Genomic DNA, 13,742 nt, shown 5'->3' with positions numbered 1-13,742 from the left:
CAGGTCCTTTGGCCTTTCCATGGCCTCCGACAACCCCAGTCCTCCATTCACTTCTTTAGTGTCCGCGGAAGGGGCTTCCAGCCTTGTCCTTACCCACCCAGCCACCACGGCACGCAAGCTCCCCAGACTCTGCGTAGCCAACGACACTGGATCCACAGACCCTGTAGGTCAGGCAGCTAGAGGTTGGGCCAGTCCACTATCAAGCCTTACCTCGGTAGCCTCAGCCTCCAAACCTCTTTAGTATGCCCTCAATCCATCTTTGGCAACCAGTGGGAGGCAGGATATGCCATCAACGGCACCACTGGAGATTGACAACATCTGACTGCTGGGTTCTCCAGTTTGTTCAAAGGGTGTACTCACTCCCCTTCGTGACTACCTCTCCAGCCATGCCACCTGATGGAGGACCATCTCTCCTTACTCCGCCAGAAAGTGACAGCTCTCTTGGCTAAGGAAGCAATAGAGAGGGTGCTGACACCAGAAATATTGTCTGGTTATTATTCCTGCTACTTTCTGGTGCCCAAAAATGACGACGGTTTTCGTCCTATTCTAGACCTGCGCCCCACAGGAGGAGATCAGTAAGCAATTTATATGAGAGCAGCTGGGCACCCAAAAACATAAATCAGCTGATAAGTTTTCACCAGCCTGGGCTCGCTTTGAGTGTTTACCTCCCTAGAGCATGAGGCTGTTGGACCACAAGGGATCTCTCCTCCCAGGGTTAGCAGAAGGACTAACCCTGAGACCCATAAATCACAGTTTGTCGGTCTCTAGGGTTTAGGACCTCTTAAACTGTTGCCAAAATGGAAAGAAGCACACATGAACTTCAAGGGACTCATTCTTACCAGGGAACTCATTCTCACAGCAGTAGTGCTACTCTTTTGTATTTGAGGCTGCATAATAAGGTGGTGGATAGGCCGGTGTTTGAATTGCAGATCACTAAGATAACTGCAGCTTAATTGATTTTTATCGTTGAAAATTCACTCAGCTTGGCTGTCATTGCCTGGTAAAACCTGGAGGTGAAGGTCAGAAAAATATGACCCACGATCCAAGGGAAAAACTCCCTTGGTGTCCGGGCCATCAGTTTTATAACGGTGACAAACTCCCACTTTGTTACAGTTTGATGGATGGCCATTACAACTGGTAGCAGCTGCCCAACCTACTTTTTGTACCTTGACAGGACCCACTATGGCAAGGAACAGAGATCACTGCTGGGCCAGGGGGACTTTAAATTTGGTGGAAGGTAGTCCGTCAGGGTGGTGGACATTTCCCTACCTGTTCGAGTACCGTCTGCCAAACTATAGAGCAGGACCGTCGTCTGGACTCAAAAAGCAACCCAGACCTATTAGCTTTGCCAATGTTTGTTTAGCTTGTTGATTCCATTAGACTAGGGCAACCGACCAACCTGCCCTGTCCGAACTGCTTGGTAACATACACCCTGCACAAGAAACCCTCAGATGCTTTGTGGCCTTTTGGATCCTATTTGATCAGTTGGTGTTTCAGTCGTAAGTGCATCGATGCCGAGACCCTCTTTCCAGCAATTGTTCTCCAAATTTGTCATTCTCACTCTTTTTGAAATGCCTTTCAATCCCTATTTTGCTCTGTAAGCTTGTAATTAATGAAGAGGAAGTGTACAGATGGTGACATTTCTGGTGAATACAATGTGCTCTCTCTGTTTATACCTTCACCAGTCTAGGATATTCATAATTTCCGAGCCTGGTACATTTTATCAAGAATCTCCTGGAAAACAACGTGCTCATTTTCTGTTTCTTGGGTCTTGCCGTTTAGATGAGAATTTTTATTAGAAGTGGATGTTAAAAGAGATTAAAATGTGTAAGTTGATGTGTGAAGAAAGCAATAGGATTATGAGGGTAATATTTTCCTGTAACCTCTCAAGTAATTATATCTATACATAGTTTGCCAACTCCAGTTTTTCTGTAATCTAGTGGAGTAATTCTTGCATTGCCAGTGCATTTACAGTGCATGTGATACCCTGTTTTTTCTTTAACAGGTTAACTTGCTGAATTCAATTCACGACAATTTTCAGCAGTAAGTAATTGCATTCTTTTTTAAAAGTGGTAGTTGCATATTATTATGTGCCATATTTAAAATATGTTTTCATGAAGAAATCATGTCAGTTTTGGACTAGTATTTAGCAGTAGACCCAAATCAAGTCCAATGTAATTTTGCACAATGGCAATATGGTGCTTTATTAAAAAAAAATTCTTAAATAATTGGTCCTCAAGCATTGATTATTTTTAGTATTCTATGTGGTAGGTTTCTGTATGATGTTTATCATGGTTAAAAGATTCTTGCGAGAAGACATCTTTTCAAAAATGAAAAAAAGGAGGGGAGTTCAAGCAGAATCTTTGGTTCCCAATCCAGGTCACTGTCTGATTATGTTTTTTGTTATAGAAAAAACCCTTAGGAAATAAAACGTTTACCTGTCAGCAGTGGTTACTGTCAAATTAAAGAGGTGGGGAAGTGTGGGAGAGAACAACAAAAAAATTAAAAGTGTACATACCTGCTGGCCGCCGCCTCGGTGCTCTGCTCCTCTCCCAGCAGTACATGGGCTACTGCACAGGGTCCCAAACTCTAGTCAACTCCCCCAGGCCAATCAGGACTCTGCTCTCATGCTGGTAATACTATTACCCAGCATGAGAGAAGCGCTGGGATTGGTTGGAGCGGATTGGTTTGGCGCTCACTCTAGTCCTGGAAGCCTGTGTTTGTTCTCCACCCGACTGTGCAACACAGCTTGGGTTGGAGAGATCTAAGTGCGCATGTCAGGCTAGCCGGATTAAGACAGCCAGCAGAACTGACATGCGCACTTGCAATGCCTGTTTCATCAAGAACACGGAGGCTATTACCCCTTTGCTCTGCTGATTTAATGAGGCTATAACGTCCAGAGTATATTTATACTTTTTGAAAAGTGTGAGGGAGAAGTTTCACTCCAACGAGAACCTTCCCATTGATGCTGATCTTTTATTCGCGCACCGAGCACCCACGATGCGTTGTGCGTGCCGTGCGCGCACAGTGCGCGCACCCCGCGCTTTTTTCGAAAAAAAAAAAAAATTTCATCCTTGGGGGTCCTTCAGTGACCCCCTGACAAAGGCTAGGGGGTCAGGAACTGTCCACCCTGCCCCCTTTTCACGTTCTCCACCTTTGTTTTTCACTGCCTCAGACTGCGAGAGACAAAATGGCGGCAGACACTTCCTGATTTCGACCGATTCGAATGTTTACTGACATCTAACAACCAATCAGAATTGCGCTCGTGCACGTCACCGTGCGCGCACCGTGCCCGCACGGTGCGAGGCTATAGATATGTATGTACTTTTAACTGCAATTTTCTCAGGAACTAATGAACAGATTGACTCCAGATATGCAAAAGGCACATCCCTGACCTGAGGACTTCCTCTTTGCCAAATTTAAAGTAATTCTGTTCAGCCGTTTGGGCTGTACCTTGGACTAAAGGTCCCTATGGAAAATTGCATGGGAAAAACGCGTTTTGGGACCCCCCTTTTTTCTCAGCCCCCGCTTGACGAATTCCCCCCGAGACTTTCAGGGTAGGAGCGGAGCGGAGCGGAGCGCTCCACCTATTTTGAAAATTTCGCGAGGATTCATCAATCGGCGCCAAAGTTATTCCAAATAGAATGTTGCGGATTTCCTATGGAAACACGGTCCTAACTATAACTATCTACTGGCGACCGCCAGTAGTTTATATATATATATATATATATATATATATATATATATATATATATATATATATATATATATATATATATATATATATATATATATATATATATATATATATATATATATATATATATATATATATATATATATATATATATATATATATATATATATATATATATATATATTTTTGCTTTCCTGAAGAGGGTGGTTGTCCATTCTTAGAACCCACTGAAACACGTCGATAAGATTGATATACCAGATCTTTGGGACATTTGTTAGCCTTGGAACGCTATATATAAGAAATACTGGGATTTAACAAATGATCTGGTACAGATTGGTACTTTGCTCATTACATGATAAACTGTATTTTTCTGCTTTGATTGTCTGTCTAATGAAGATGTACTGATTATAGAATACTGTACTTTGGGATGATTTTTATAACAATTGAACATGAAATATGTTTTTTAATGTCTTTTTCAAATTTTATATAAAGTAGAAATTTGGTTTGTACTGTGTTTTTAGAAAGAAGAAACATATTAAAATACTGAAAGAAATTTGGCCTACACTGTGTGTGTATACATTTGTATTTATGTTTTGGTGGCATTGTTTGCCATTTTATTTTTCACAATTGGCTTTGCTGAGCTCACAGCAGTGGGGCTACCCTCCTCCGCCCTAATGGGGGAGGTGCCGCTGATACCTAATTGAACTAAAAGTTAGTCACAGCAAACCAAAGTTGTACCAGAGATTGTGACAGAGCACAGGGAGGTTGGTGAATTATGCAAAGTGTTTCACTGAATGGCTATTTCATGTTTCTATCAACATTTGATAGCAGGGAATACCTAACCCTGAAGCATGAAAAGACACTGCACAAAGCAATTAAAAATGCACAGCTCATTTTTATTTTATAAAGCAAGAAGCCTGCATGCCTTTTACAATTTCCAAGAATAAAATGTCAGTGCAGCCTAAAAATAATGAGAAAGAAACACACAGAACAAGAATGACAGTGAAACCCATTGTGTTTCAATTGGCAATTATTTGAAAAGTGTTTTTTTTTTCGAATGTATGTATGTATGTATGTATCGCGTATTTGTATAGCGCAAACTGTCACCCGAAGGGTATCCTGGCGCTTAGACATTTTACCAATACACGCAAAACACAGTAACAGAAGAATTTAATCTGACCTAGGGAAAAGATATGTTTTTAGTCCCTTCCTAAAGGAGGAAAATTCCCCCAAACTTCTCAGCGACAAGGGTAAAGAATTCCAATTTTTGGCTGCCACAAAGCTAAAAGACCGCCCGCCCATCCGGGCCCTCAAAACCTTCGGAATTACCACTAGATATGCTGATGATGATCGAAGGGAGCGTGTGGGCACATACCACGCAAACATTTCCTGTAACGAAGCAGGCCCTTGCCCGTGAAGCCCTTTAAACACTAAACAAAGTGCTTTAAAAACAATCCGCTGTGAAATAGGCAGCCAGTGGAGATCCACCAGCGCCATAGAAGAGGAGTCAAAATGGCGCCGAGAAAGAGCCAGTTTGGCAGCCATATTCTGCTAACAACTAATAAGTTGATATGTCCACATATTCCTCACCAAATGAATTATCCTTCCAGGCATCAGGCTGGTCTGAAAAAGCTTTTCCCCTGTAATATCTCTTCAGCTTTGCTCGGTGGATTCATGTTGCCTCATCTGGGATTCTGCTTCAGGAAATGACGACACCAGTGAATATTAGGCGTCTCATGGCATACTGGCATCAGTTCTGTTTTTCCACACCTCCTCAGCACTCATCCAAGGCTCACTCTCTTCAGCACTTAGCTAGTGACTGTGTCAAATGTCACCTCAAACTCATTCAGGTTTCTAGTCTTTTTCCAGATGACACAAGAAAGGCTCTCTTCCACATCCACATGGAAACTGCTTGTGGTGCGTCAGATGAGAGCATGACGTTGTTGTTTGCCATTCTTATGCCTCTAGGTGTCAGAATGCTGTTAAGCAGCCGTAGGCGAAGTTGATTCTGGGGCAGTCATGCAATAGTACACCTAAGCAGCCCCCTTCATCCACACTTATGTCACTTTTAAGAGAATGATCTCCTATAAGATCTTCCCATTAAAAAAAATGAAAAGCGCCATAGAAGTACTCTTTTTTTCCGCAGTAAAACAGTCACTTAAATGATGTTCCCTTGGCAGAGCACCTCACTAGGGCTCAGAGATTTGCCCAGATGGAGGAGAGTTTCGATCCCACTCCAAAGCCTTTGTAATGCCTAAAGAAACTATGGCTGTACAGAAGATGATTCAGAACGGAAAATGTATTTCCTCTTTACAATATTCGTGCTGACTTACAAAATACGAGTGACCTAGCTACATCACAGGAAAAATACATCCCTTACCTATTTAACCTTGCTACAGAGAATGCCTTCTCATTCATGACTGTAGTATGAAAATCTGCTGAAGAATTCGCCATCATGCTCTTGCTTCAGAGGATGTTTTCTCATTTATGGCTTCAATGCAAAAAAGCTTCTGAAGCCTTACAAATTACTTTTCCTTCTGCAGAAGCTACATCTAACATTTTGACGCAAATCTTGCAGCCCTCCTCTTCAGTTGCAGAGCCCTTGCTTCCATTCAATGAAGTCCTGTTGGTTTCCGTCATGAGTGCATATGCCAAGACCATTTTGGGTGCGGCAGTCCACAGACACTCAAAAGCAATAGGATTTGGGTCATCCCCACCTTTAGTCTTCTCAACCGTCACCAGAATGCCTTGTAGTTCGAAAGCCCTTCTTAAATCAGAACCCTAATGCCTTCCCTTGGGAGTTCCTCATAGATAGTCAAAGCAACTCGACTTTAGTGGCTGAAAAGTCTATGCTTCTGGCCTACCACACTTATAATGCCACCTGGCTTCTGCTCTGATATGGTCATGCCTTGTAGGAAATGGTAAAACTTACAGTGATCAGCTTGCCAAACCACATGAAAAAACTGTTTATGGACCTATACAGTGATGGATTGGACGCATGCAAACAAATCTTAATGTGTTTTCAGGACTCTGCGGACATCATAGCTCTGTCTATGAGCCCTTATGTCATTCTGCACAGCACCCTTGGATGCTTTCCACTGGCTCCTTCAGAGAGCTTCATGCTAAACTCAAGGACACGCCTTTCGATGGGGAGGTGCTGTTTGAAGAGAAAGCGGAGTCTTCCCTGGTGCGCCCTCAAAGAAAGTTCAGTGACCAAGCTTCAGCTGGGGCCTAGCCTCCCCAGCACCATGGAACCACAAGCAATATCAGTGGTTTGGTGGCTATTCCAAGGAAGTGTTGTCCCACGAGAAATAACCTTTTCAACCCATCTAGGCACTCCAGAATGTATATCACTGCTTTTGGGACAGGAGTGAGTTTAGGTGAGAACTACAACTCCAGATGGAGTCCACTTCTTACTCTGCTTCCTCAAAACATCTCTGACTCCCCCTTCCAATTACCAACTTCCGGTCAGGGAAAGGTCTCCCATTTTTCTCCCATTTTTCGGTGGTTTATGACTGGGTCATCCACCTAATCTGCAAAAGGATATGCCCTACCATTGCTGTCTCTCTTTCTGGAATGTCCCACTTCTATCAGGGCGTGCTTTATGAGAACATGACTCAATTTTGGAGGCAGATGTCCTTCCCTGCTGAACATAGGGGGCCATAGAGGTAGCATCGCTGGAAGAAAGAAGCACAGGATTCTATTCCCTTTACTACTTGTTCCCAAGCGGAATGGAAGTCTGAAACTCATCCTGGATCTTTGTCTTCTGAATTTGTTCTTTTGGCAGGAAAGGTTCAAGAGGCTGTCCCTATCGCAGGTTTTACTGGCCCTGAATACAAATGACTGTGTTCTGTCCCTAGATCTTCAAAACAACTATTTTCATCTTCCCAATATTCTCATGCACATTGGTTACCTGAGGTTCACTACGGGATCCTTGCACTATCATGTATATGTTTGTTTATGCACAAGGGTGATGGTTCACCGGATAGCTAATTGGTGCTCACTATTGTTTTGAGCTGTCCAATATATCATTAGTTGTGCTCCAAGGGAAGGAGGAATCACCGAACCTCCTTAATTGAGACCTACATTGATCTATTTTCATGTAAATACTTCCAATCCCAAGCACACACTTAATTACAAATGTAAACACAATATCAAGCTTGTGAAAATTATTTATTTTATGTTCTTTATTTTCTTCCTTTCATTGCCCAGCCGACACGTGTTTCGTCGTGTTGGGTGTTCCCCATGACTTCTTCAAGGCTACAAAAAAACAATATGGGTTTGGTTGTAGTGTGTAAACAGCACACCACACACCGTACATTTGTGTCTATAGTGGAAACCAAAATATCATTATCCCAAAACACATTATATCATGCACTGTGAAACAATATCATCACTCTTAGGCACAGAAACCAATTCATTTTGCATGATATATGTCAACATTTGAAATTAAGCATGCACATTTTTTATTCAAATAAGGTTGAGCGGTGTGAAGTGGGACGTGGTGCAAATTATTACCATATTATATGGCATATCATGTGGATATGTATATCTTCTCAAGTGGGCTTTCATGCCAAACTCCCATATATGCACTGTTATCTGAATAAAAAAACATAGAGCTTAGCACAGCGCAAACTTGTCTTCCGCTCAAGTATCTCGTAATGCACTTGGATAGCAATGTAAAATGTTCATGGTCAGTATACCTCCAATGGGCCAAAACAATGATCAAACATAACTGTCAAAGATCCTCTGTTCGAGACACCGTACCTTCACGCCGGGTATACTTCCATCCTGGCCAAACTGCATATGTGCCCCATTCACAGAATAATCTGAGTAATGATATAAACAATATCATTCTCTATTTTGGACTGACTACTGCACCACATGTCCTCAAGAAAGTGCTTGTTGTTGTGACCTGTTCAGTGTGACAGGCAGGAGTTTATGAATTCATGTACTTAGGCAACTAAATTGTGAAAGCCTAGTCCATAATCTTGGCTGTAACAGCAATGTTCAAATGTCCCAGCTCTCTTGTATGCAGAGGTTACCCTTCAGAGTGTCAGTACTGAGCATTACCTCCATGAAGACTTTTCATCCTCTTCCCGGGGTTACATATATTCAGAAAGCTATTCTGAGGTTTCTGATTCAGGCTCTGGTACCGGTACTGCAGTTCTTGCATCTGTTTGACCTTGTGCATTGTATTGGTGTCACATGGCAGATGAGTGCCTTTCAGTGGTGCCTGAGGTCACAGGAACATCTCTTGATGTTGGTGCCCACCTCCCGCTCTGTTCATCTGGATCTGCATTGGTGTATGAGTCCCTCCAACCTCTTGGTTGGTCATTTTTTCGCTCCCCGCAGACTCTGACTACCATTGTCATGGACGCCTCCTCGCTGGGCTGTAGTATCCATCTAGGTGACATGTATACTGATACAGTGGTTCACATAGAACCTGTTCAAGACAAACATTAGTTCCTCTGATAAATAGGTAAATGTGAGCCCAAACAAATACATTAAAGCTAATAGCACATACATTATTTTACAATATACACAGACTCAACAATCGTGCAATGTTTAATGGTAAACACAGGATAAAGTGAATGACAAACACGGTCACAGTGTCTATATACAAAGGCAAGTGATAAAAAGACAATAGGCAATTAAGAAAAAACTCTGCATTTCCTAACAATGTGATGAATTCAGTAGCAGCTGTAACGTTCTCTCTTTTAATGATGGCATTTCAGCCTGATGTGAGTAATGTAAAGGACATCGTTTCGTCAGGCTTGTAGACTTTTAAGAGCACTGCAGTGGTGCACGGAAAGCAATGTTAAAAAGCAACATACTAGGATCAGACTTAATAATCCTGTATCCAAGGACTTCTAGACAAAAGAGCACAAAGACACATGGTGAGCATGAGTATTACTCAAGTCCTCAAGTCAGGTTTTGTAGCATTAATGGTTTTGCTAAAGCCAATTTCAGGCTGGTGGGAAAATTGAATAAAGTTAGCTTGTACAGCATGTGGGCGGCAGGGTGAACTGTTATTGTCTGCCTCCAAGGATAGGATCGAGTTGATGTGATGGGGTTCGGCTTTTATTCCACTTTGTAGCAGTGCCTGCACAAATGCAAACAGTCCATCTTGCAATGAACGAGTTTCTAACTTTGTCTCACGGAGCAAAACTCTAATGGATCCATCCAGGCATCCTTCTGATCTGGGAAACTTCTCCTATAACGCTCCCTTGAAGGTAGGGGGCACCAACTTTGTTCAGGTGCCAGAATTTACATCATGTTACATTGAATTGCGTACAGTCGATATAGTGTTAGTTCCTTTTTGTCTGCACCTTAAACACAGTCTTGGCTCTTCAAAGAGATTTTCCCTCCCAAATTCTTTTTTCTCTCAATTCAAACAAAAAAGTGTGACAGCAAACACGTCGCCCTTGAAGCGCTCAGGTTTTAAACCCTATATGGGCTGTAGGGGTCGGATTTTGGTTACCTATTCCCATGATGTTTGCCTATCGTGACTAGGCTGGGAACATTACTCTCAAGTCTGCGAGTCATGCTAGAGTATGCATCCGAAGACCATTAAAGAAAGGGAGGCTAAACTCTTTATCGCCTAAAGTAAGGATGATATGAGGGAGAGGCAGAAGCTGGTTGAAATCTCAGTTGAGGTCACCGGGGTCATCGACATAGATATCTTCCCATCACAAACATAAGGAAAAGAGGAGACAGTAGTGGGAAGAAAAAGAGAGGTACGTCTCTGTGGGGTTCCCATCCTCCCTCCCCCATAAGCTTCTTTTCAGAGCTTCAGCTGGTTTAAATCCAGCCCTCGTTAGAGCCTAAGTCACTGGTGCTGATGGAGGTCCTGATACCACTGCTGACTCCAACATCCGGCACTCAGCACCATCCCAATTTCCTGGCAAACAGTTCAGCTTAGGTGCCTTACTTGACCCCCATGTTTGAGGTGTTCAAGTAGGCGATGGCCCCCTCTGGAGAGCCTTCAGGCCCCATGGTTCCCTTTGGTTTGCTCCACGGATTTCCGCAGTGTGTTTTCCAATTGTGATGTTCACTTCCTTCATGCTACTATCACTGGTGCCGTTGATCCCATTGGTGCCCCACGGCACCATTCACTCCCACTATGCTGATAACACTAGGGCCATTGACACTGGCTCCAGCCAAACTATTGCTGGCACTGATGCTGGTTGCCGCTCCGACGCCATAAGCTTCAATACCAACACCAGAACTGACTCCTTTGATTTCATACCTGGGGAGCTTGTTCAGAGGTCAAGAACAGAGGGGCAGCTTCTCCTAGCTGTACAAAAATAGAAGGTGAAAAACGACTCCTTATATGATCTCTTTTGCACGGCTTCTGATCAAGATGACCCTGGAGAATTTTTTTACATCCCTGAGGGGTGTCTAGTGCTGGCAGAGTCCAGTGGGTATCGACACCTTGTTCAAACTGAAGTTTCTGACATTTCTGAGGCCCCTCCCTCCAGGGGGATCTTTTTACCATACTACCATTAGGAAGGCAGCAGAAACATTGGGATTATCCTTGCTGACGGTGGAAACTAGGGCCAGTATTTTAACTGAGTTTCTGTAGCCTACACCACACTAGGCGGAATCCCTTGCCCCCTTCAGTGATGTCCTTCTGGATCCAGTTCTTGCTACCAAGTCTAAACTCTTGCCCACTTTGGACATCAATAGAACAATAGCTAATAGATACCACCCAGTGCCCGATGATCCTCAGTGTCTGTCTGAACACCCTTGCCTGAAAGCCTAGTCATTAAGGCTTCTTCCTCCTCCAAATTATCGGTGGGTCCTTTCCCCTTGGTTCTCACCAACAGGGAATCAAAAAGGCTGAGACATGGTCCTTTTGCTGCTGGGAGTCTAGTCTTTAGTCCTTAAATGCCATGCGCCTCCTAGGCTGGTGGGGACATGCTCTATGGGACATTACCAGTATCATTGCACCCAAATTGCCAGATGATCTTCAAGCACACTTGATGGATACCATGCCCATGCGGCATCAGGGCAAATCATGCAATCGGGTCCTGGCAGTGCTGGCTCGGTTGCAGGAGCTGTTGGGACATTAGTGGTGGTCCACAAAAACGCCTGGCTGCGACCATCAGGTTTCTCAAATGATGTCCAGCTATCTTTATGGATATATTTTATTTGATGGCTACAGAATTTTCGGAGAAAATACTGACCATGCCTTGGAGCTCATCAAGAACATCTCGTCCACTGTTGGTTCCCTAAGGTTGCAGCCCCAGAAGACAGACAGCCAGTGTAGGAAATCAACCTTTTTTTTTGTGGTGTCCCCGTATTTTTCGCGTTTTGCTGGACCCCATATTTTTGCTGGCTTTAGATCTCTCTGTACTTTACCCCTGTCAACCAGAGGTAAAGTGCCTGAACTTCTCCTTTAAACATGATGAAGTTGGTATACTCCTAATTGGTATATTTAACTTACATACAAGGCCCTAGTATATGATTGTATCAAAGACCTGTAAGTTAAATGTCACTAGTGTACTGCAGCACCTATTGTGCCATCCACTACAGTGACTCTGTATAACAAGACATCTGAAAGAGACAGTTAGTTATGGATTCCTCATCTTAGAATTACCCCCAGGCGTCAGACTGGATCCAGAGATTTCTTTCCTCAGCAGTACCTCTGCACATCGATAGGTGGCGTCGGTCGACTTCGCGTTCGTCATTGGCATCGTGGTTGCTGGAATGACGTCGCAGTATCTACTTAGACGCCACCCTCGCGCGCTGACATCAGTTCTTTCTTTTTCCGCGCCAGCGCAGATCCGGAAAGAGCAGTACCTCGAGTCACTGTTTGACTCCATTTTTTGCGACTTTTGTTGACTCCTTTTTTGAGTCAATAGACTCCTGGTGCATGGAGGGATGTTACGTTGGACCAGCTTCAAGGCTTGTGACTCCTGTCACAATGTGATGTCGGTCACGGACCAGCACCTTGTGTGCCTTTGGTGCCTGGAGCGCGACCACAACCTGAAGTCGTGCTCCGACCATCGGGCCATGAATCAGAAGACTTTGCAGGAGAGGTCCTGAAAGCTTCACAAGGCCCATCAGTCCACTCCATGCCGTTCGAGGTCCCGGTCAAGAGGAAGATTGCGGAGCCACCACCACCATTCATCATCGAAGTCTTCGTCTTCGGGTAAGTCGAAGCACAAGAAGAAGGCGAAGAAGCATTGTCGCTCTTCGCGTTCTGTCCGCAAAGCCTGTTGGGTCGACTCCAGCCTTCCCTCCCTTTCCGGGACCCGGAGCAACCCTTGCCCAGCTTCAAAGCTTTTAGGAAGCCTTACATTCCATCTTCGGGCAGCCCGACTCCGCCGACGTGCCCTTGGGCCCTGCGGACTCAGTTGGGGGCTCTAGGCCTTCAATGTCAGCGGCTTCGGCTCTGGCGCCTCAGGGCCCCCAAGAATCCAGGCCTGGATCCGGATTGGTGCCGGTCGACCTCGTGACACCTCCTCTGGCGCCGAATCCAGTGACGACAGTACCGCCACCGGTTGTGTCACCAGCCGGCGTTGACCACGGCTTCCTCCTCGATGAGGACACGGAGCCGGACCAACATCGTCCGACGTCGGGACCGGCGCCGACCATTACTTTTGTACCCCTGTTCTTCCCTGATGTTTCCTACTGCCCTGAGTGGCTCACAGGAGAGGGTGAGGAGGACTGGGACCCTCTTTTAGACCAGTTAGAGGTACCGGACTGGAGAGAGGAGTTGGGTGAAACAAGTGGTCTGGATACCTCCCCAGACCTTGGCATGCTATCTCCCCCTACCGTGGCTACGGAGGAGGGTGCATCTTACGCAGTGGTCTTGCGTAGGGCAGCTGAGGCCCTAAACCTCGAGCTTCCTACGGTGGTGGTCAGGACTAATCCTCTGACAGAGGTGCTTCAACCGGCGGCGGTCTCCTCGGAGCCCTTGCTGCCGTTCAATGAGGCCCTTCCGGACATCCTTTTGGGCACTTGGTCCAAGCCCAACACAGGGGCTCCTGTAGACAGGATGATTGCCCGACGCCACCATCCGGCCCGGGGTGAC

General features: G+C 44.8%; 1 protein-coding gene across 1 annotated transcript in view; it reads left to right on the top strand.

The window, feature by feature from the left end:
* CCDC93 (CCC complex scaffolding subunit CCDC93) overlaps positions 1 to 13,742 on the top strand; it is a 1,072,960-nt gene that overhangs the window by 896,641 nt on the left and 162,577 nt on the right. Inside the window, exon 20 of the mRNA XM_085647463.1 lies at positions 2,006 to 2,043. Within this exon, the coding sequence (XP_085503589.1) occupies positions 2,006 to 2,043 (38 nt within the window). The remainder of the gene's footprint in view (positions 1 to 2,005; positions 2,044 to 13,742) is intronic.

Source organism: Triturus cristatus, chromosome 3_2 (genome assembly GCF_964204655.1).
Source record: "Triturus cristatus chromosome 3_2, aTriCri1.1, whole genome shotgun sequence".
NCBI lineage: Eukaryota > Metazoa > Chordata > Amphibia > Caudata > Salamandridae > Triturus > Triturus cristatus.
The sequence above is the reverse complement of the archived record's forward strand: the minus strand, read 5'-3'. Positions and strand labels throughout refer to the sequence as shown.